Source organism: Suillus bovinus (genome assembly GCF_016758785.1).
Source record: "Suillus bovinus strain UH-Sbo-P2 chromosome Unknown EDB93scaffold_14, whole genome shotgun sequence".
NCBI classification, from domain to species: domain Eukaryota; kingdom Fungi; phylum Basidiomycota; class Agaricomycetes; order Boletales; family Suillaceae; genus Suillus; species Suillus bovinus.
Window position 1 is genome coordinate 84,955 of NW_024542070.1, and position 18,801 is coordinate 103,755.

An 18,801-nucleotide genomic window follows, 5' to 3' on the forward strand; every position below is an offset into this window, starting at 1 on the left:
GTAAAGCATTTTCCCTCATCGACCAGGTCGTCGTTTAAATTGAACTACAGCAAGGACAAACCATTTGAAAAACCTTGTTGCAGACCTGCTTGGAACATGGTGCAAACATTTCAGCTGGATGTAACGATCAGACCACGGGTACCATGAACGCCGTCATAATACATCACGTTTCAAAGGCCTCCCCGATCAAATTCTTGAGAAATGCAATAAATTAATCTCATGGATGTAAAACTGAATATGCATACATGCCTCTAACCTTCCACTCGTTATCCTTCATCACTGCCCACGAGAAGCGTCAAAGGCACCAAAGGCACACGGTGCTCTGGAGCTCACACCAGACATTGAGATTGCGACCAAAGGTTCGATGTCAGAAGACATCATATGCTAAGCGACTGCAAAGAAAGGCTAGCCACCCTCAGCAGCTTCTGCTTCCAGTATCTCCTTCTCTAGGCGTGCACGCTCAGCTTCACGCATGCGAAGGAGCGTCAACGACTCGTAGTCTATCCCCGCCTTCGCAGCAGGTGGAGCTGGTGGTGCAACATCATCAAAAGCAGGCTTTCCAAACAAAAAAAATCAGCGATTCTAATGAATCGACTGAGTGAACCAGACCTACAAAACTCGAGGGAAACGAACTGAACGTCGTGCCCTCCGAAGCAGTCTTTGTCGGGGACGGCTCAGCCCACTTGGCTGTAGGTCCTTCGAGTTCTCCGCGTTCGCGAAGCCAGCCTAGTATCGGAGGCTCATATCCGCCTGCCCATGCTACGTCCATGCCCCGATCTTTCAGCAATTCAGCGCTCGATACTACGGCAAATGCAGCGCCCAACTGATTGAATGGCACCAGCGCGGTCACTATCATCTCACTGTCTACAAGCCCCTTGGACTTTTTCGACTTCTTGGCTTTCTGTGACATCACAACTGTCTCTTCATCGATCTCGCCATACCGTCGAAGATGAGCTGTGAGTGCGGATATCGTAAAAAGCGCAGGATGTGATGACAAAGCATATTTGACACGGATCGTCGTATCCAAATCACCGGGAGGCGGCGGAGCAAGGGGTTCTTCTTCAATAGTTCCATTTGACTCAGGTTTCGACCTCGTGTATTGGCGTTCCAATTCCCGCAGCTCGAGCTCCTTCTCCCTCTTCTCCCGCATTCGTCGCCCCTCCTCGCGAATCCTCGCGTTTTCGCTCTCCCTCGCAGTTCTTTCCTGCTCCTTGGCCATTCGCGCCTTTTTAAACTCTTTCTCCCGCTCCTCCAGCTCAGAGACCATCGCCTTACGCTTATTGTCATAAGACGCAAAGCGCTGTTTCTTGGCAGCTTGCAAACGGAGTTGTGCATCAAGCGCGAGACGGCGGAGCGGATCGAGGAGGAGGGTGGAGGCGGTTGTCAATGCATGAAATTTCTGGGCTACATTCTTGTATTAGCTACATTAATAACACAGCTAGTTACGCACCTGCGTTAGGATCATTTCTGTTCTGCAACAATAATGTCAGTTTAGTCTCAAACTCTCGAACTTGAATGAATAGACGTACTCTGTCTGGGTGAACTTTTAGTGAGCAAGTTCGATAGGCTGTCCTAATCTCGGATTCTGTAGCCTCCTGTGAAATCCCAAGCAGATCATATGGGTTTTGTTCTGGGTCTTCCGGCGTTTTGGGTGGCATGGACGTTGAACGTTCTGAACGATAAGGACTAGCCTAAAATTACATAATCAAATGAGCCAAAGTGATCAATAAGTAACTGAGTACCAACAACAATGAACGGACTCGCCCACGTATCTAAATGTGTAATTGTTCCTTTGTTCCACCAGATTTAACTTCTAGCTTGAGTGGGAGATCAGCAGTTTCAGAAATTTTACTGCATATCCATTCAAACCTTTGTTATCGTATGTATTGTACCCCGTCTCCTTCACGATGATCAAGGTGAATCAGACGCGACAAATGTACGTGAGCAGTGCTCCCCTACAACTAGTAGTACAACTTGAAGTGAATCAGATTCGAACATTAGTTTATTTGTATCGTAAGAGCAACACTTCTCCTCCACCCCTCAGAAAGAATACTGGTAATACATTAATGGTGCGCTAGCAATGCATCACATTCTTTTGGTAATAGGGTTTTTTACTGTAAGTTTCGTGATTTTGGTCGTGGATGCAGTAGAAAATCTGCGGTCCGCTGGACTGCGCACAATACGATAGGGGCGCAAACGTGCCCCCTTGGCTATTTGACGTTGTGGTTGGCGCATACGTTGGAAAGCAGGCCCGATCAGAAGAAGAGTTGGTGCAAGTTGTTCGAGGTTTGCGCCGGAAAGGGGGTGCACGTGCGGAGCATTAGGATCAGGAATGACAAAGAATGCGTCGGCATGCTCAGCAATGGTAGGCACAAGACGAATTTTAGTGGATTGATCTTCAGAAGTAGAGGAACACGAAGATGAGAGGGGCGAAGGGGCGGAAACGGGAGTGCGATAAAACGTTGAGGATGAGATAGAAACCTGACGGTTCCGGCATGAATGTGAATATTGACTGCTAGGTATGTGCAGCCTTGGAATCTAGAAATTATCCTGCTTTCAGTAAAGTTGTGCATATCATAGGTCCAGACTAACCTGGGGTTTGGATTTGTACAAGTCATGAAGTGCATCGATGCGGGGGACTTGAATCTTTCCACGAGGAAGATGAAGTGTATGAAGCGGGGGAAGTGAAGGGCGAACAGATGTAAACGATGCGGACGAGTTCATTATGGGAGAAATATAAAAGAATAACAATGTTCAGCTAGCTGAAAAGTCCACCGGGGTTCCCAAAGGCCTGCCTTGAGTGACGAATTTAAAAAGTAGTATGAACTGCGACGAGACAGATGAGAAACGTCAAAAGTTCAGCTGGAGAAGTCAAATGAATGTTTGATATTTATACCAGCTGTATAAGCGATGCATTGTGCTGATACAATCGTGCATTGTACAGTGAATCCACGACAAAAGCATTATGTAATTGACAATGGATTGGCAGCTTGGAGACTTGCAGGTAGCTCTCCGCGTAACCGACGACGAAATCATAGTGGCTTGTTCATTTCGTTTGACCTCGCATTCCCTAGTTAACCGCTCAATTATTTACACTTGCCTCATATGTCATATGACAACCTTGGTCGAGTCCCCACCAGCGAAGTACTAATATACCTGATAGTCTTAACAGGAAAATTCGAGCGGATTCAGTCACCACACAGCCTACCTCATTTATCTACCATTTACCATGGATGAAGTTGTACCAGGAGTCTGGATTGGGGATATGCAGAGCGCTTTGGATGTCAAGGGATTGAAGGAGAGAAACGTTTTCAGCATTGTAACAGCGATGCGGGGCAAAGTTACCATTCATGCGGTGCGTACCACTAGCGCTTCAAGTCCCCAGCTTCCTGTGCTCTAGACTTTATCCGAAAAAGATCTGAGGCAGACGCTAACGCAGACACCTAGACATTTAACAAATACCAAATCAACATTGACGATAGTGCAAACGAAGATGTCCTCGTGCACTTTTTGCCATCAATATCATTTATACAGAACGAGCTCGACAAGGGTCGTGGTGTACTCGTACACTGCATGGCTGGAATCAGTACGTTCAGGCTTAGCCGACTAACTTCATCTTTTCTTCCGCTAGCCCGCTAGCGGGTGGATTTTTGACATCTGATCACATAGGCAGAAGCGCAACAATCATCGCAGCGTACCTCATGTACTCCCTGAAGCTCGACCCGGAAAGCGCTGTAGACCTGATAAGGACAGTGAGGCCCATCGTCGAGTAGGTTACTTCACCTCGTTCCTGAATTACCTAGATAAGGATACTCCTCAGGCCAAATGAAGGATTTATGGAACAACTCAAGGTGTTTCACCAAGCGTCATACAAGTTCACGCGGCGCGATAAGGCAACACGCATGTTCTACCTGGAACGGACGGTGGAGGATATTATGAGTAAGTCTACCTTTTGCCTTGCTTATGATAATCGACACTTTACGCTCAAGATCAGTGCTGATCAATTGAATCATAGATGGAGATGGGACCATTCCAGAGAATGCAATGTTCGCAAAGCATCCCCGAACACCATCTGATTCTGTACCCAACACACCGATGATCGTACCAAGCCGTCGGATACGATGCAAGATGTGCAGGTAAGTCATCCTTTGATTATGTTACGTTCTCAGTGCTAATTCTCACACACCACCTTCCGTAGGCAAGAGCTTGCAACGCGCGAGCACATGCTCGATCACGGGCAACTAGGCCCGCCGACTCCCGCTCTGCCCTCACTATCGCCTGCCACCTCAAGGCGCCCGTCTGCGAACGACCGCGGCACATCCTCGCGGCGACCATCCATGAGCCTCGGCGCACGGGCGCTGATGGAATCACTCTCAATGTCATCGCTTTCAATGTCATCACTCTCGATGTCAGCACTCGATACGGAGGATGATCATGAGTCAGATGATCCCAAGAACGGGCACACGGGCGATCTGCCTCCCACTAGAGTTGACGTGAAGTCCTCTCGATCATTATCAATGTCAATGGAAGACCTCGGAAAGGACCTATCAGACGCACTCGATGCATCTGTCGCCACCGATGAAGGCCCATCAACAGGGACGGCCACACAATCCGAGACGGTCCGTGTGCTGTCACCTGTAAATGAGAGCCAGGATACATCGAAGACCGGTGGACCGCCGCAACCTCCGTTGGACCTGGCAGCTGAGCTGCATTCCCATCCCAAACTTGCGGCGCTGCGCTCACCTCCATCGTTGAGTATGACGGGGATAAGGTCGGTCAGTCCACCGATCCTCATGAACCCTAAGTGCTCTGGGTATTTTGTCGAACCAGTAGGTGTTTCTTTGTCTGTCGTCGATTTATAAGCAATCATGACCTTCCAGATGAAATGGATGGAACCCTTTCTGGAGAGTGGCCAATTAGCAGGGAAGATTATTTGCCCGAAATGCAGTGCCAAGCTCGGTAACTATGACTGGGCTGGCGTATGCTGCAGTTGCAGTAGAGAATGGGTGACGCCAGTACGTTACATCTACTCCTAACTCTTCACTCTTCTTACAGACTCACCCCATGTCAGGGTTTTTGCATACACAGATCTAAAGTCGACGAAGTAGTAGTGGGTTGAGCGGCAACGGAGGTTACCTTGCACGACATTTGATTATTTAAACTTACTCGGGAAATGATGAATCCAATGGAATTGAATAAAGGAGTGTGGGTATGTTAGGTAGCGTTCCGGTGAGATACAAGGAGCGGTTCGGTTCTCGAAAGTCTTGGGTAACTTTGCAAAACATGAAATAATGGATACACGAAACGAAAAAAAGTCACAAAATATAAGAGATTTATATCATGATATAGCGAGGACCATTATCAGGGAGGGTAGGCTGCGAGAAAGCGAGATATCGTGCGCGAAAAGCAAAAATAGGCGAGACAAGAGTGAGGAAACGGGCGTTTGCCCAACTACCGATCACCAACAGCGTTAGGTACAGTCTTTGTGGATCGTCGAGAGCCAAAGCGAAGTTTCCCATCATCCCCTCGGCCCCATGAAAGCAATCCGCCCGTATCACGAGAATGTGCACTCCCCGTTCGTGATCGAAGCGACCAGGCAGGAGACACCGGCCGGGCGGGAGCACTAACTTCGAGGTGGTCACCATTGTGGGGGTGGTGGTGATGATCAGAATGACCGACAGTATGACGTCCATCACAACAAGCGCGCACATTTTCCAAGCCCTCGAACCCGTCGTCCGACTGAGATTGGCCATGGAGTTCAAACTCAAGGTCGTCATCGTCTTGGCCATGACCCGTTACTCGTTCGAAGGACCTCGCGGGACTGTACGGGCTCTCGGGCGCTGCCCATCGGAGGTATTCTGCGGCTGGCGTTCCAGACCTTTTGCCTACGGACCCTCGAACAGAAATTTGTGATCTACTCCGGCTGCCCCGCGGCGTGGTGCTGAAAGCGCCACCGTTCTGGCTGCTTTGGCCACTTCGTTGACTTTTGGGGCTTGTATCATTCAAATGACGGTGATCCTCATCCGTGAGCTCTGCACTTTGAGACATGGGACTCATGGCGGCCGTATTTTCATTCTGACTGGCTGAGGGTGTCATCACAGGGCTGGGACGAGCAAGCAGGTATTTCAAAGCCTAGACAGATGTAAGCGTCCACCCAAAAGTTAGATGAGAGCGACGGACATTGAGCCAAATGTCGTGGCGCTCCTTGGTAGGAGCAGTAATCTTCATTTCTCTCTGGGCTGTGGATATCACGACGCTGTACTGGTATAATCCAGGAGGCATAGGATTGGGATCTAGGACAGAGCGAACACCTTCAATATAAGCTGTAGCCACACAAACCATCAATTTGACATCAGAGGACATCATATCAATCCACTCACCACTCTTGGCACTCGACTCTGAAACGTGTGATGATCCAGGGTCAGCAGAGCTCCAGTACAAAGTTTTGGTATACGGATGCACCCAGAAGAATCGCTTGTGTCTTTTCTCTCCATGACCCTTGCCAATGGTGCGCCGTGTATATTTGTACAAGAACTCGCCGATCATGGTCTGGGTGATCGCATGGATGACAGCAGGGTCTGTTGACATACTATGTCTGTTATCATTATGCTGTTCGACATTCTTGGCAGAGGTAATGGGCATGCTGGCACCAGGTGTGCGGTTTAAAAAGACATTGTGGTCCGAAGACATGGACGACCGTGGTGAAAGCGCGCTTCTATCCGACGCCAGGGATGTGCTCGACATCTCCCGTCTCTGTTGCTCGTGTACACCCCATGATGGTAAGCCAGACAGCGGAACCGAGTTTTGTGCATACGCCGCAGCATTGGCAGCAGCAGACCGGAAGCTACTCGTGGATGGCGGCTGCCGCAAATTTGATTGGGGCGGGGGCATGCTCGAGCCATGCTGCCTTGAACCGTAAGCACTCCCCCTGCCATGTACAGAGAGCATTGTGCCAAATGTTGGTGTGGTGGCACGCTGTACAAGTTCTGGAGGTGGCGGGGAAGATGGACGAGGTGGCGGCGCGTCCGATGTCGAGGACGTAGTGGCTATTCTCCGTTCCGGGATAAAAGGAGGGGGTGCCATGGTGCCAGATGGAGGTGGCTGGCGAGGTGGTGGTGGCAAGGCCATCATAGGGGGACGAGTCTTGTCTACAATAGAGGGTACAACAGAAGTAGTCCTTGAACGACGAGTTCCATCGTCGGCGCCAGAAGAGACTGCAGACTCAACTGACTGTCGATGATCTGCATTGGAGGTAATAGAACGGATGATGCCGAAGCTTGCAGTACTGAGACTAGAGTCGCGAATAGTAGAGGGGGAAGGAGAAGCGGGCGCTGCAACGGCGGGTGCAGGGACGAACTGGAACTGTTGCACTGCCGTGCCCACTCGAAAGAGAGCGGGGGATGCAGGGACAGAGGGTGCGGGAGTGGGAGTCGGGGTCATGGATGACGCAGAAGTGTCTTGCCAGCTTGTAATGACAGGTGAACCAGTAAATGTATCCGTTTGAACAGACATTTCCTTCAATTCTGGCTTGAAGGGCTCGGTTACCATCTTGGCCACCTCGACCACCTTCAGGACTTCAACTGGTTCCCTGATGACTTCTACAGGTACTTCTTTGATGATTTCGATTGGAACCTCTTTGATGATTTCGATTGGAACCTCTTTGATGATTTCGATTGGAACCTCCTTGATGACCTCGATCTCTTTGATGACCTCTACCGGGACCTCTTTGATGACTTCCACCTCCCTGATGACTTCAACAGGCACCTCGACTTCCTTGATGACTTCCACTTCTTTGATGACTTCTACCTCCCTGATGACCTCCACCTCCTTGACGACTTCCACCTCCTTGATGACCTCCACTTCCTTAATGACCTCGACGACCTTCGGCTCTTCAATGCTATCCATACCAACACCCTTCTCCTCGTAGGTAGTTGTGTCACGATGGCGTAACTCCCGACGTTGCGTCGCAGACGATATTGACGACCGCCTTGAGTTTACTAGCGCCTTGATGCTCTCATCATCACTCTCCGAAAAGTCGTTATCTGTCATCGTCAACACAGAGTGGAAGTCCTCCCGTGACTCTGTGGCAAGACTCCCCCGCGCGTCGTGGTAATCCTCCACATCTGTGTCTGTTTCTATACCGGTCTCTGTTGCTCCATCATCAATATCAACATCGATGTCGCTCTCCTCCTCAGAGGTGAAACCACCTGGAATGGGTCGCCGGCCGTTAGCTTCACCAGGGACGCCACCGCGTAAGGTGTTGTCACCCTCGGAAGAGCGAGAGAAATCAGACTGCGTGAGCGTCGTGCGCCTCATCGAGCTTCGTGCGACGAAAACGCGATCGGGGGGTTGCATTCTGTAGAAGCTTGTACGGGATGCAACAGGAGAAGCAGGCTCATGCTGCACAGCTGTTTCCATGTGTACCACAGAGAACTCCTCGTCAGTCTGGCACGACATTTCAGAAGTGGTAGGGGATGCTGGCACGGGTTCAAGGGCCTGCTCGACTTGCACACCCATGTCATTCGCTGGGGAAGAAGGCGAGGGTACGAGCACCGTCACGTCCTCGAAGTCAGTCTGACACGCCATTTCAGCGGTGGCTTTCACTTCAACATCTTCAGTAACAGATGACATGCCAATACCGAGCTCTGCAGACAAAGCCTCAGGTTCCCCAACAAGGGACGCGGGTCTGGCCTCCTGGAAAGCAGCACCGCCACGAGTGCGTCTTTGTGGGGCTCCACCACGCCCAATGCCGCGAGGCGAGGAGCGGACCAGCAGGGAATGGCGAAGCGGGCTAGATTGGTTTGGGAGCGCGCTGTAGGATGCAGACTTGCGGAGGATATTGGCAAACATGGGGTCCATACCGTCAACGCTTGTTCGCTTCGAGGAGGCGGAATGTAAGGACTCAAGGTTTTGCTCTTCCGGCTCGCCCTCCGCGTTACCCTCTTCGGAAAGAATGTCGTCGGTGAAGTCGGGGAAAGGCGGTACAGGCGGGGGAGGAGAGGCATTGTAATCAGATGTAAGACTAGGGCTTTGAGCTGCCATGCCGAGCCTAGTGACAAGGGAGGACCTTCCCCTGCCTCTCCTGCCTCTGGCTCTGCCACCACCGGAACGGTATGGCGTCAGCCGGCGAGGATGCTTGGTCTCAGGCTCGTCGTCGTCATTCGTCTCATCTTCTGGTGGTTCATTTTCATCATGTGCATACCCAGAGGAAGATTCTAGTTTGCGCTTATACTCCATTCGCATCTCCTTCTCGCGATGCAAACTGCCCTTGAGGGTGCTGATCTGCCTCTGAGCGTGGGCAAGCCGCTGCTGGAGGGCCTCAATCTCGTTATTGGGGTGGTTGCTCGCATGGAATGGGCGTGATGGTGACGGGTCAGGGGAAATGTCTACAAGATCCTCGAATGCGTCAGGCTGGAACACAGCCGAAGTGTCCATTTTCCGCCTGTTGTTGGTGCTTGCTGAGGTAAAGACATCATCATCCTCCACAGCAGGGGTCGAGTATTCTTTGCACTGGGTTGTGCCAGGTGTGAGTGGACTCCCGAATCGTGGACCGAGGCGACGGCTTGATTTCTCTACTTCCGCCTTCAGTGCATCAAGCGCGGACTGCAAGTCTGACTTGTCGCGCTGTAGACCCGCAGCATGCTTACGCGCCTGTGCCACGTCTGTCTCGTGCTTAGCTTTCATATCATCGTATGCAGTTTGGACACGCTGTAATTCGTTCTTGTACTGGTCTGCTGCTTCTCGTGTGTTGTTGAGCTGCTTCGTGACCCGCTTGTGCTCGCCTTCGAGGCGCACGATTGTTGACTGTGAGTCTGAATACTGGGTACGAACTTCTTGAAGAGTAACTTCGAGGTTCCAGTTTTCTTCTTTGAACTTGTCTGCGGCAAGTGAATTTCACGAGGTAATAATATATTACAAGACTGACCTGAACTCTGTTCTTGCGATCGAAGCGCGGTACGTAGAGACTCGACGGTTTTTTCGAGGTCGTCTTTCTCCTCCTTCATGTCTTGGATGGCTTTGTCACGCTCGCCGAGAAGGCTCTGGAGTCGTCGCACTTCGGTAAGGAGTCCGCTTCCGATCTCGAACGCAAATTCTGGGAAAATGGTGAGCCGTGAAAGCAAAAGCGCACCGAACGAGAGAAACTTGCCGACATCGTCTGCTCGATGGGCAGCGTTTTTGGCACGACGAGACTGGGCAGCAGATGAAGCTGAAGCTTTGGAGCGCTCGGGCTCCTCTCGAGGAAGATCATTGATTGGTAGGGCCGGAGATGCTTGCTGGGTAGGAGGACGCTAGAAATAAGTATATTACATGTTAGTGCATCATGCATTATAAATTTCATAGGCGAGGCATGGTGCGCATGTGGCATTCACCAACGACAGGCACCCGCCTAAAATTTTTCAATGGGCTCACTTTTTGGCCAAAGGCGCTGGATAGCTGCGCGTTCTCTGCGTCCCATGCAGCGATGGTTTCCGCTAGTTCGCGATAACGTTCGCGCGCGTCAGTATCTAGTTCCTCGTCTTCTGCACGTTCTGCATCAAATTCCTGGAGCTGTCTTATCTTCTCTTCGAGCTCTATCTGCTGTGCAAGAACCCGCTGACCAAGGGTTCCGGCCTGTTGTAGCTGCTTTTCCTTGTTATCGAGGAGGAGTTGAAGACGAAACTTGCGTTGGCCTGCGGAAGAAAATGCAGGTGCAGAGAAATCTGGCATATTTGATAGGACTTCTGCTAGACCGTCATCTGATGGACTGGCCATGCCTGCGCAGGCCGTCGACGATTAAAATGGTGCAATGTCTTGATGAATGGATGGACTCAAGAAACGCGACGCGGCCTTGGCCCCCCAAAACGAACATGTGCTAAGTGAAGTAACTCGTATCGAATTGGGATATATTTCTCACGATGCTTTTCGGTTTGATTGATAATGGTTTCGTGATTTATGTAATTGACCTGTTCGTGTTACTCGAAGAGGCTCACACCCGAAACCGCTATCGATCCATCACAGGCTGCAGCATCGACTTTTGTCTTGCCTTACTCCGCTGTTCATCCCGTTATGTACTCAAAATTTCCTCGTCGCTGTTTGCGCGTCTCTCGAAGCTCCCCCTCCCTCTTTCCAGCTACTTTCATAACCTCCATTTTTCTAATTACTTGTGGAATTGAAAACACAATAGGGTTTCACATTTTACGATACTGTTTGGGGCGAACAAGAGCGTTCGAAATTCCCTAGCTCAAGATGAGAACTCCCTTGACGTTTTGTAGTCATACAAGATCATGATTACAATAATTATCCACTGAACCGCGACATGCAGAGCGCCCTCAGTACGGTATCTCGCCCGACCAAGTATCGGGACCCTTTTGTCAGACCACAAGCGGTAAGAAATGAAAAAGAAATCTAGTCTTAATGACCCGAATTGCGTGCGTGCACCCGAAGAATGTCCGACTAGTCAGTAACGTCTTGTCAGTGAGTTGATCGTTTTTCTTTCTTTCTGGCCTGCTTTCAACATCTGGCCCGAATTCGAAACAAATATCAGATTTATGTAGATGACCTGGTCAGGAATATCATCCACGCACAATGGCTCAAGCTATTGGATTACTTATAGCTCCTAGTAGGAATCGAAGCTCAGATTTCGCTTATCTGCTAATTTGGTTGTACACCACGGTCCCCTTCTTGGTTGTCCTTATCATCCAGCCTCAGACGATACAAGCAGTCCCTCGACCATAAATGAGTCCAGTACACTCCATCCTACGGTTAGGCGTTGACGTAGGAGGAACAAATACGTGCGTACCTGATTTGAATCTACATGTCTCCGCGGACTCGAGAAACGTTCACCAGCGATGCAGTCCTCCTCGATCTGTCGGAGGGTTCGCGAAGAGGACAGGTTCTCGCATCAGCAAAACATCTCACTACAACAGACGTCACTCTGGGAATCCAAAATGCCATCGAGTCCGTGTTAACGCAGGCTCAGAGCAAGTCGAACATTCAAGCGCTCTGTATTGGCACGACAGTAAGATTTGCTTGGTACACGCACCAACTTGCGTCCTGATTGGCGTACATGCTAGCACTTTGTAAATGCATTGGTAGAAAGAGATCCTCGGCGTTTGGATAGAGTCGCAATCATTCGCCTATGTGGCCCTTTTACGCATGGAACCCCGCCATTCGTAGGCTTTCCGCATGAGCTGCGAGACTGTGGGTTGCTCTGTGGAACGTGCGATGACGTCCTGTACTGACGTCCGCTTCCCGCAGTACTTCAAGGTCCCCACTTCCTGCTCCCAGGAGGCCTGCAAATTGACGGAAGTGAGATTGCTTCTGTCATCGTCGCGCAAGTCGAATCTGCCTGCGATGAAATCAACCGCCAGGTACGGATAGCGATTATGGGCACGTTGGATGCGGCTGATATGATCTCCAGGGCATACATGCAGTTGTCGTGTCCTCAGTGTTCGCTCCCATCGACTTTGAGATCCAACAAGAGGAAACAGTCGCAGCGATTGTACGGAAGCGCATTCCGGGAATAGATGTCGTATGCTCCAAAGACGTTGCCGCCATCGGGCTGCTGGAGCGCGAAAACGCATCCATCCTGAATGCTGCATTGTTACGATACGCGAAGAAGACAGTAATAGGTTTTGAGAAGGCAGCCAGGGCACTTGAGCTGAAGTGCTCCGTTTTCATCACGAGTAATGATGGCACCTTGCTCAGCTGCGCACAGGCAGCGCGTCTTCCTATTCGAACTTTGTGCGTGTTTCTCTCGAAGAGGTCTTGGTGACAAGCCATTGATGATTTTTCTCGAAGTTCGTCCGGCCCAACGAATTCCATGCGCGGCGCCGCGTTCTTGGCCGCACGGGAGTCAGGCATCTCAAAGCAATCCGCACTAGTAGTTGATATTGGCGGCACAACGGTATGTCGCTGAGACAACCTTCAACTTCGTAGCAACAGGCTCACTGTTGTCTTATTCTAGACAGACATCGGAATGTTGCTGTTCGTAAACTGAGCTTAGAGATCTTGTCAACCATACTAATCTTGCTTGACAACCCACTAGACCTAGTGGATTTCCTCGTCAAGCCGCCGCTCATCATGAGTTCTGTGGGGTTTTGCTGAACTTCTCCATGCCACATGTTACCAGGTGCTGGTGTTGATAGTATGTCAAGCATTCATGGCAAATTGATTGCTTGTGCTCTAGTATTGGCCTTGGCGGGGGTTCCATCATTCGAGAGGACCCAGTCACAAAGAAGGTCACTGTTGGTCCTGATTCCGTTGGCCATAGGATCACATCTGAATCTCTAGTTTTTGGTGGCTCTACACTGACCGCTACCGACGTGGTTGTTGCAGCAGGCTGTGCTTCAAACATTGGAGACGAAAGTCTTGTTTCCGGAATTGGACAGTCAATCATCGAAGGCGCTCAAAGTGCTATCAAGAAGATGCTCCAGAACAACCTTGATGCCATGAAAACATCTTCCCAGGATATCCCAGTTTACCTGGTCGGCGGAGGGTCCATCCTTGCTCCAGATGTTCTTGCAGGCATCAGCCGGGTTCACAGATTTCCTCACTTTGACGTCGCGAACGCGGTTGGCGCTGCCATTGCCCAGGTAATGAGGAAATGACCTTCTCCTCCCATTGGTACTCAATCTCGATCTGAAGATATCAGGCATCATTGATTCCTTCGAAGACACATCCACAAAAACCATCGTACAAGTTCGCGCTGATGTCGAAGCCAGGGCTATCGCTCGAGCAATTGCTTCGGGAGCGGATCCGCGCCGTATCGCCATAGTAGAGAGCGAGGTCATTCCGATCGCCTATACCAGCGGTCGCTGCCGTTTTTATGTCAAGGCTGCCGGAGACTGGAGTGGCGTCGCTAGTCCAAGTTGGCTAGAGGTTGATCATCCTTTGCATGTTGAAGCTTCTACCGGGGAGACCGCCTCCCGGCCACAAATGGTAGCATCCGCCGCCGCCTCTGCCGTCGTGGCGCCGGTTATGCGTTCTGCGAGTGACATCCTGGAGTACGAGCCAAGGATAGAAAAGAGAGAATGGCTCTTGTCCGAGGTTGATCTGGAGTGGATTGCAGATGGCTGCTATGTATTGGGATGCGGCGGTGGCGGGTCCCCCTTGCATACTTTCCTGGAATTGAGAGAACTCGTACGGTCAGGTGAAACAGTACGAGTGATTGATTTTTCGTCAGCTACATCCAATGCACTGGTAGGATGGGGCGGAGGCCTGGGTAGCCCAGAAGTGTCCTCTGAGAGACTTCTTGGAAACGAGTCAGTGTTTCCGCTGCATGAATGAAATGTGATGCCTGATTATTATGGTCATTAGATATCAAGAAGCTAGCGCGGAGTTGTGGTCATTTATGGGGGTAATATAATCTTGGCTGATCCAACTATTGTAGTGCTCTGATGATACACTTATAGATTACGAAACCAGAAGCTCTTTGCGCGATAGAGATCGGGGGTGCGAACGGTATGATCAACGTATGATATTTCAGTTGACCGTCGAGCAAAGACAAATGTTGACATTGCTGTAGATGATTCTGGGATCGACGAAATACGCCAACATACCCTGCATGGATGGAGATTTCATGGTATGTAGCAATAAGCAAGTGGTTCGTTGTCTAAATCATCACCCATGTACAGGGCCGTGCATACCCTACCGTGAGCAGCATCATTCTGATCTTGGATGTATGCTCCAAATTTACTGTTATAAAAGTGGCATCAAACCACGGCCAATGTCTACGACGTCAGTGGCACAGGAGCCAAGATGCTCCCGAGTGTCATATCCAGTGGAGATGGGAACATCATGGTATCTTTTCCTCTCGCGTTTTCAGTCAAAATCGACGAACTATTTGCAGATTATGACAAAGGCCAAACGTGACACAGACGTCGATGCCGCTTTGCGAGCAGCATGTGTTGAAATGGGGTGAGTGGTAACATGTGTCATGAGTGCTATGCATGATGCCTATGTGGTGGCTCGCGTGCAATAGGACGCATGTGGGACAGGCCAGCTGCCCTCTGAAAGCCGATTATGTGGACAAAGCTATGATTAAAAACACAGTATCATTGAGCTGGCGCATTGGACGAGCCATTGCATTAGCTCGCAAACAATCAAGTTTGTCTCGGATTGGAGCAATTCTTGTTGATGCCGTAGGTGGCTCCAGCTCCGCAAGAGTGTTGTTCATGGGCAAGATCACCGATGTGAAAAGGCGGTCAGTTTTATTTTAATCTCCTGTTACGCAGCACGGTTGAATTGCGCCAGTCTGTACAAAGGCCATACGATTGGAGAAGTTATCATCACCGCGCTGACCGTGGATGACGATGTTGATGATGATCCTGATTGTCCCATGGAGCGCTTCACCGGAATACTCACCATTCCATTCAAGAACGAGAACCTGTATGCAGAACATACCACAGATGACGCCATAACCACTGTGAGAGTATATTTTTACCTCTGAGCCGGTGCTAAAAGAATCACGTGCAGATGGCCGCAACTGTTCCCGATCTAATCGCCGTGCTTGATGCTCAAAATGGGTCTGCTCTCGGCACGCCTCAATATAAATATGGGTTACGGGTTCTCGTGCTCGGGATCACCGCGGCTCCCCAGTGGACCGGTTCTGAACGTGGCCTTGCTCTCGGAGGCCCAAGTGCGTTTGGGTGTGTACCGTAATTGTTCTCGTGCAACCATTCGCCATAATTGAAACCATGTGCATAGATTCACACATATTCCGTACAAGCCATTGGGCAAGTACACACAGCCTCGGTCTGTGATCGAAGAGTATGTCCGTAATGGTTGACTTCCCGTCGAATTAGGCAGCTGGATCTGGGGTAGTAAAACCTCTTGGCCAGAGGTCACCTACGTGCTACTGTTCCCGATCAAGCTGTCACTAGGCAGAACTATTAGTATCCGTCCACCCGAAATGCTATTTATGGCAGTTGGGTAATTCCGTCTCTCGGATTACAGTTTCAAGTCCAAGGGTCGAGAACGCGACACACGCACATGTCCGCTTGCATTCAGCAAATCGCAACTGCAAAGGGTTTTATTCATGCCGTAACTTCTATAACTAAGGACGCTCAGTATCTGAGGCGCCAGTTCTATAATGCGTTTTCGACGCGATCTTCGCGTTTGCCGTGCGTGATGCGCAGCCCACTCACCCCTTCCAGCGGGATGCAGATCCGATCTCTCCCCAGTATCTGGTCTCGGAATTGATCAAGTTATAGTCCAAGCAAGTCATTTGGGGTGACGGCGGTTTACGCCAGTCGCACCATGGCCAGTTCTCCCCGATATAGTAAATCAAAAGACGCTTGTAGCGGCTCCATTTAAATCTAAAACATTACAGTAAATAAATCATACAGCGCATACATAATTATTCTCTCCCATTATATCATGTCCGTGAGGTAGCTAAAGCAAGGCGTCAATATTTGCTACTTGTCAAGCCGACGTAGTTATATCAGCAATGGGATATGCTCGTAAAATGAGGCCAGAGCAAAAACAAAAACAAAAAGACTGAAAATGCAAGATGCTATGGAGAATCGTGTATGCGTCAAGAGTATGCGTCAATAAGGTATGCTGAGAGTAAGCATCCACGCGTGATGGTCAAGCTTCCTCGTTCTTTTGTTTTGCTGCTATCCATTTCCGTTTCCATGCCGGGACGAAGTCCACGTTAGAGAGTAAGGTCACTGCTATAGCGTAGATAACGCCAAAACAGATAGCCGGTATTGTCCCGAAGTGATAGGCTTTGACGAGTGCGGCAAGGATCTGCTCATCGTACTGAGGATAAGCAGCATGATTGTCCGCGAGCTCAAGACCCTGGTCCACCAAAGAGTCTGGGATTTTTCCGCGGAGCGATTGTGTAAAGCTGGTCTCGTATATTGCTGTGAGGAGTGTAGTGGCAAATGTACCCCCTAATGTCCGTATAAAAGACAAGAACCCGCTGATTCCTGCAATTTGATGGGGTTTGACAGACATGGGTCCAACGACGAGAGAAGGCTGGTAGAGCAGACCGGACGCAATGCCCGTGATAATGGAAAAACCGATAGTTGTCACTGCAGGCGTGTACTGTGCCACCATCAACATTAAACCACTACCCAGTGCATATAACACCCCGCCCACTACGCCAATAAGGCGCACCTGCCCTGTGTGCGCGAGGATGTTGGCCCCTGCGACCGAAGATATGCCGAGCGTGAGGATAATGCCAAACATCTGCAGCCCGGACTGAATGAGGCTGGAACCTTTGATGTCGATGAAGTAACGGGGAAGGAAGAAGACGGAACCGAAGTAGCCAGCTCCAGTGAGAAAATTGATTAAACAAGTGATGGGAATATTAGGTATGCTGAAAAGGCGAATATCAACAACCGGGTGTTCGGCTACCTTGAGCTCGTAGAAAACAAAGACAGGTATGAGGAGACCTCCAACGATGAAAAGAACAATGATAGGTGCCGACTAGGAAATGCAGGATATGTCAATATGAAATGCGCGTGTGAAGCCATGTACCTACGTTCCAGGGGAACAACTTGTTTCCCATCTCAATGGCAATACATATCATGCTCGAGACCGCAATGGCAAGTACAGAACCAACGTAATCCACTTCTCCTAGCTGTGCAAGTAATCCGATGCGTTGCTTCCGATGAGGAACAGGGTATCGGAGGCATGTTGTTCCAATGGTCAGCGTGACTCCGATGAGCATGAGCGTGATCCAGAATATCCATCTCCAATCTGCGTCGACGGAGAGGACTGCGCCTAATACGGGCCCAATCGCTAGACCGATTGCAGAGGCACAGTTGAAAAATCCCAACCACAAACCTCGTGAGTCCGCCGTTGTCAAATCCAAAATAATGATCACGCCAACAGATTGTCTGCCAGCGGCACCTATGCCCTGAAGAAGGCGAGCGCCAATCAATGAATTCATGCTCTTAAGATGCGTGGGTATGTTAGAGATCTCCATGGACACACGAGACCAAATGGGAACGTACCGTGGCCAGCCCACACCACAGGGTTCCAGCAGCAAAAATAAGCATTGTACCGTTGAAGACCTGGGCACGCCCGAAGATGTCGGCGAGCCTGCCAAGAAGGGTTTGTGTAACGGTGAAGCCCAACAAGTAGGATGTTGCGATCCAGTTCTGGTTAGCGAGACTATTGAAGTCAGCTGCGATGATATGCATTGCAGTGGTAGCAGTAGTCTCGTTGAAGTAAGCAGTAACGTTGCCAATCCATAAACTCGCCATGATGAGAAAAAAGTGAGTGCGAGTGACGACCACGGCGGGTTGTTGTTGTTGTTGTAAGCATTGGGGTGTTTCCTGCTGGCAGGTAGTATCTGTTGATTGTTTGTGGAGAGAGTCAGGTAAGGATACTATTGGTATCTTGTCTTCGCCAATGGTGATGCTGTTGTTGATGGTTGCGCATCGCGATAGAGTAAGAGTAGGCGATGAGGTCATGGGGGCCAAGAACTTGTTATGAAATGAGAGAAAGGTAATGTATTAGTAGGGGAAACATCAAGGCGTCAGCACGCGAGAATTGGAAGCGCAATCCTCGAAAGTCTGGAAGTCTGGGAATGCCAGAAGAATACGTGACTGAAGCTGACTGAATGAAGTTGCATTTTGAGGAAATACGGCGCTGCTTGAACCCATCGGCGACTTGATGTACACACACACGAGTGCCGTTCCCTGCACACGGATCCGCGGGGACGAGGGACAGATCCCGAAAGACTATGTGCGGAAACTCGGCGAGAGAGGTGCTTCAGGCACTTATTTTCCGAAGATACAGACGGTTAAGGCCTCTGGGGTTAAAATTATGAGTAAAAAAGGAGGCGACAATTACAGAAGTACTAGC

General features: G+C 50.1%; 6 protein-coding genes across 6 annotated transcripts; 2 read left to right on the top strand and 4 right to left on the bottom strand.

Moving 5' to 3' along the window:
- Positions 1-91: 91 nt before the first annotated feature.
- EDB93DRAFT_1132873 (uncharacterized protein) lies at positions 92-1,691 on the bottom strand. The gene is made up of 4 exons (XM_041449016.1): positions 1,530-1,691; positions 1,451-1,472; positions 614-1,404; positions 92-555 (listed from the first exon to the last, which is right to left on the bottom strand). The coding sequence occupies exons 1-4, from the start codon at positions 1,656-1,658 to the stop codon at positions 406-408; spliced, it is 1,092 nt and encodes a 363-aa protein (XP_041309683.1). The 5' UTR covers positions 1,659-1,691; the 3' UTR covers positions 92-405.
- Positions 1,692-1,779: 88 nt separating this feature from the next.
- Positions 1,780-3,019, bottom strand: EDB93DRAFT_1132874 (uncharacterized protein). Its single transcript, XM_041449017.1, has 2 exons — positions 2,593-3,019; positions 1,780-2,538 (listed from the first exon to the last, which is right to left on the bottom strand). Exons 1-2 carry the CDS (start codon positions 2,722-2,724, stop codon positions 2,086-2,088), a joined length of 585 nt encoding a protein of 194 aa, XP_041309684.1. The 5' UTR covers positions 2,725-3,019; the 3' UTR covers positions 1,780-2,085.
- EDB93DRAFT_184248 (uncharacterized protein) lies at positions 2,978-5,285 on the top strand. Its single transcript, XM_041455612.1, has 8 exons — positions 2,978-3,355; positions 3,448-3,586; positions 3,670-3,769; positions 3,821-3,939; positions 4,016-4,136; positions 4,199-4,829; positions 4,881-5,015; positions 5,072-5,285. Exons 1-8 carry the CDS (start codon positions 3,230-3,232, stop codon positions 5,117-5,119), a joined length of 1,419 nt encoding a protein of 472 aa, XP_041309685.1. The 5' UTR covers positions 2,978-3,229; the 3' UTR covers positions 5,120-5,285.
- Positions 5,286-5,451: 166 nt separating this feature from the next.
- On the bottom strand, positions 5,452-10,862 carry EDB93DRAFT_1223428 (coiled-coil protein; the record flags this gene model as incomplete). The annotated part of the gene is made up of 7 exons (XM_041451180.1): positions 10,411-10,862; positions 10,148-10,289; positions 9,926-10,093; positions 7,879-9,878; positions 6,381-7,548; positions 6,181-6,323; positions 5,452-6,132 (listed from the first exon to the last, which is right to left on the bottom strand). Exons 1-7 carry the CDS (start codon positions 10,750-10,752, stop codon positions 5,452-5,454), a joined length of 4,644 nt encoding a protein of 1,547 aa, XP_041309686.1. The 5' UTR covers positions 10,753-10,862.
- Positions 10,863-11,715: 853 nt separating this feature from the next.
- EDB93DRAFT_1081789 (hydantoinase) lies at positions 11,716-15,769 on the top strand (the record flags this gene model as incomplete). Its single annotated transcript, XM_041445648.1, has 20 exons — positions 11,716-11,771; positions 11,827-11,998; positions 12,054-12,180; positions 12,238-12,350; positions 12,401-12,723; positions 12,781-12,886; positions 12,947-12,966; positions 13,028-13,111; positions 13,169-13,574; positions 13,627-14,243; positions 14,299-14,338; positions 14,394-14,453; positions 14,507-14,563; positions 14,616-14,633; positions 14,689-14,781; positions 14,831-14,898; positions 14,963-15,184; positions 15,235-15,412; positions 15,457-15,629; positions 15,688-15,769. 20 exons carry the CDS (start codon positions 11,716-11,718, stop codon positions 15,767-15,769), a joined length of 3,015 nt encoding a protein of 1,004 aa, XP_041309687.1.
- Positions 15,770-16,569: 800 nt separating this feature from the next.
- Positions 16,570-18,197, bottom strand: EDB93DRAFT_1081752 (major facilitator superfamily domain-containing protein; the record flags this gene model as incomplete). Its single annotated transcript, XM_041445646.1, has 3 exons — positions 16,570-17,415; positions 17,471-17,884; positions 17,946-18,197. The coding sequence occupies 3 exons, from the start codon at positions 18,195-18,197 to the stop codon at positions 16,570-16,572; spliced, it is 1,512 nt and encodes a 503-aa protein (XP_041309688.1).
- Positions 18,198-18,801: the final 604 nt, after the last annotated feature.

Bases quoted from the DNA above. Each gene is read 5' to 3' on its own strand.
- EDB93DRAFT_1132873 (XM_041449016.1), bottom strand. From the start codon at position 1,658: ATGCCACCCAAAACGCCGGAAGACCCAGAACAAAACCCATATGATCTG. The intron at 1,473-1,529 runs GTACGTCTATTC...TTATTGTTGCAG, and splicing joins TAAAAGTTCACCCAGACAGA to AACAGAAATGATCCTAACGC. The intron at 556-613 runs GTAGGTCTGGTT...TTGTTTGGAAAG, and splicing joins GTTCGTTTCCCTCGAGTTTT to CCTGCTTTTGATGATGTTGC.
- EDB93DRAFT_1132874 (XM_041449017.1), bottom strand. From the start codon at position 2,724: ATGAACTCGTCCGCATCGTTTACATCTGTTCGCCCTTCACTTCCCCCG. The intron at 2,539-2,592 runs GTTAGTCTGGAC...GATAATTTCTAG, and splicing joins TGTACAAATCCAAACCCCAG to ATTCCAAGGCTGCACATACC.
- EDB93DRAFT_184248 (XM_041455612.1), top strand. From the start codon at position 3,230: ATGGATGAAGTTGTACCAGGAGTCTGGATTGGGGATATGCAGAGCGCT. The intron at 3,356-3,447 runs GTGCGTACCACT...GCAGACACCTAG, and splicing joins GCAAAGTTACCATTCATGCG to ACATTTAACAAATACCAAAT. The intron at 3,940-4,015 runs GTAAGTCTACCT...ATTGAATCATAG, and splicing joins GACGGTGGAGGATATTATGA to ATGGAGATGGGACCATTCCA.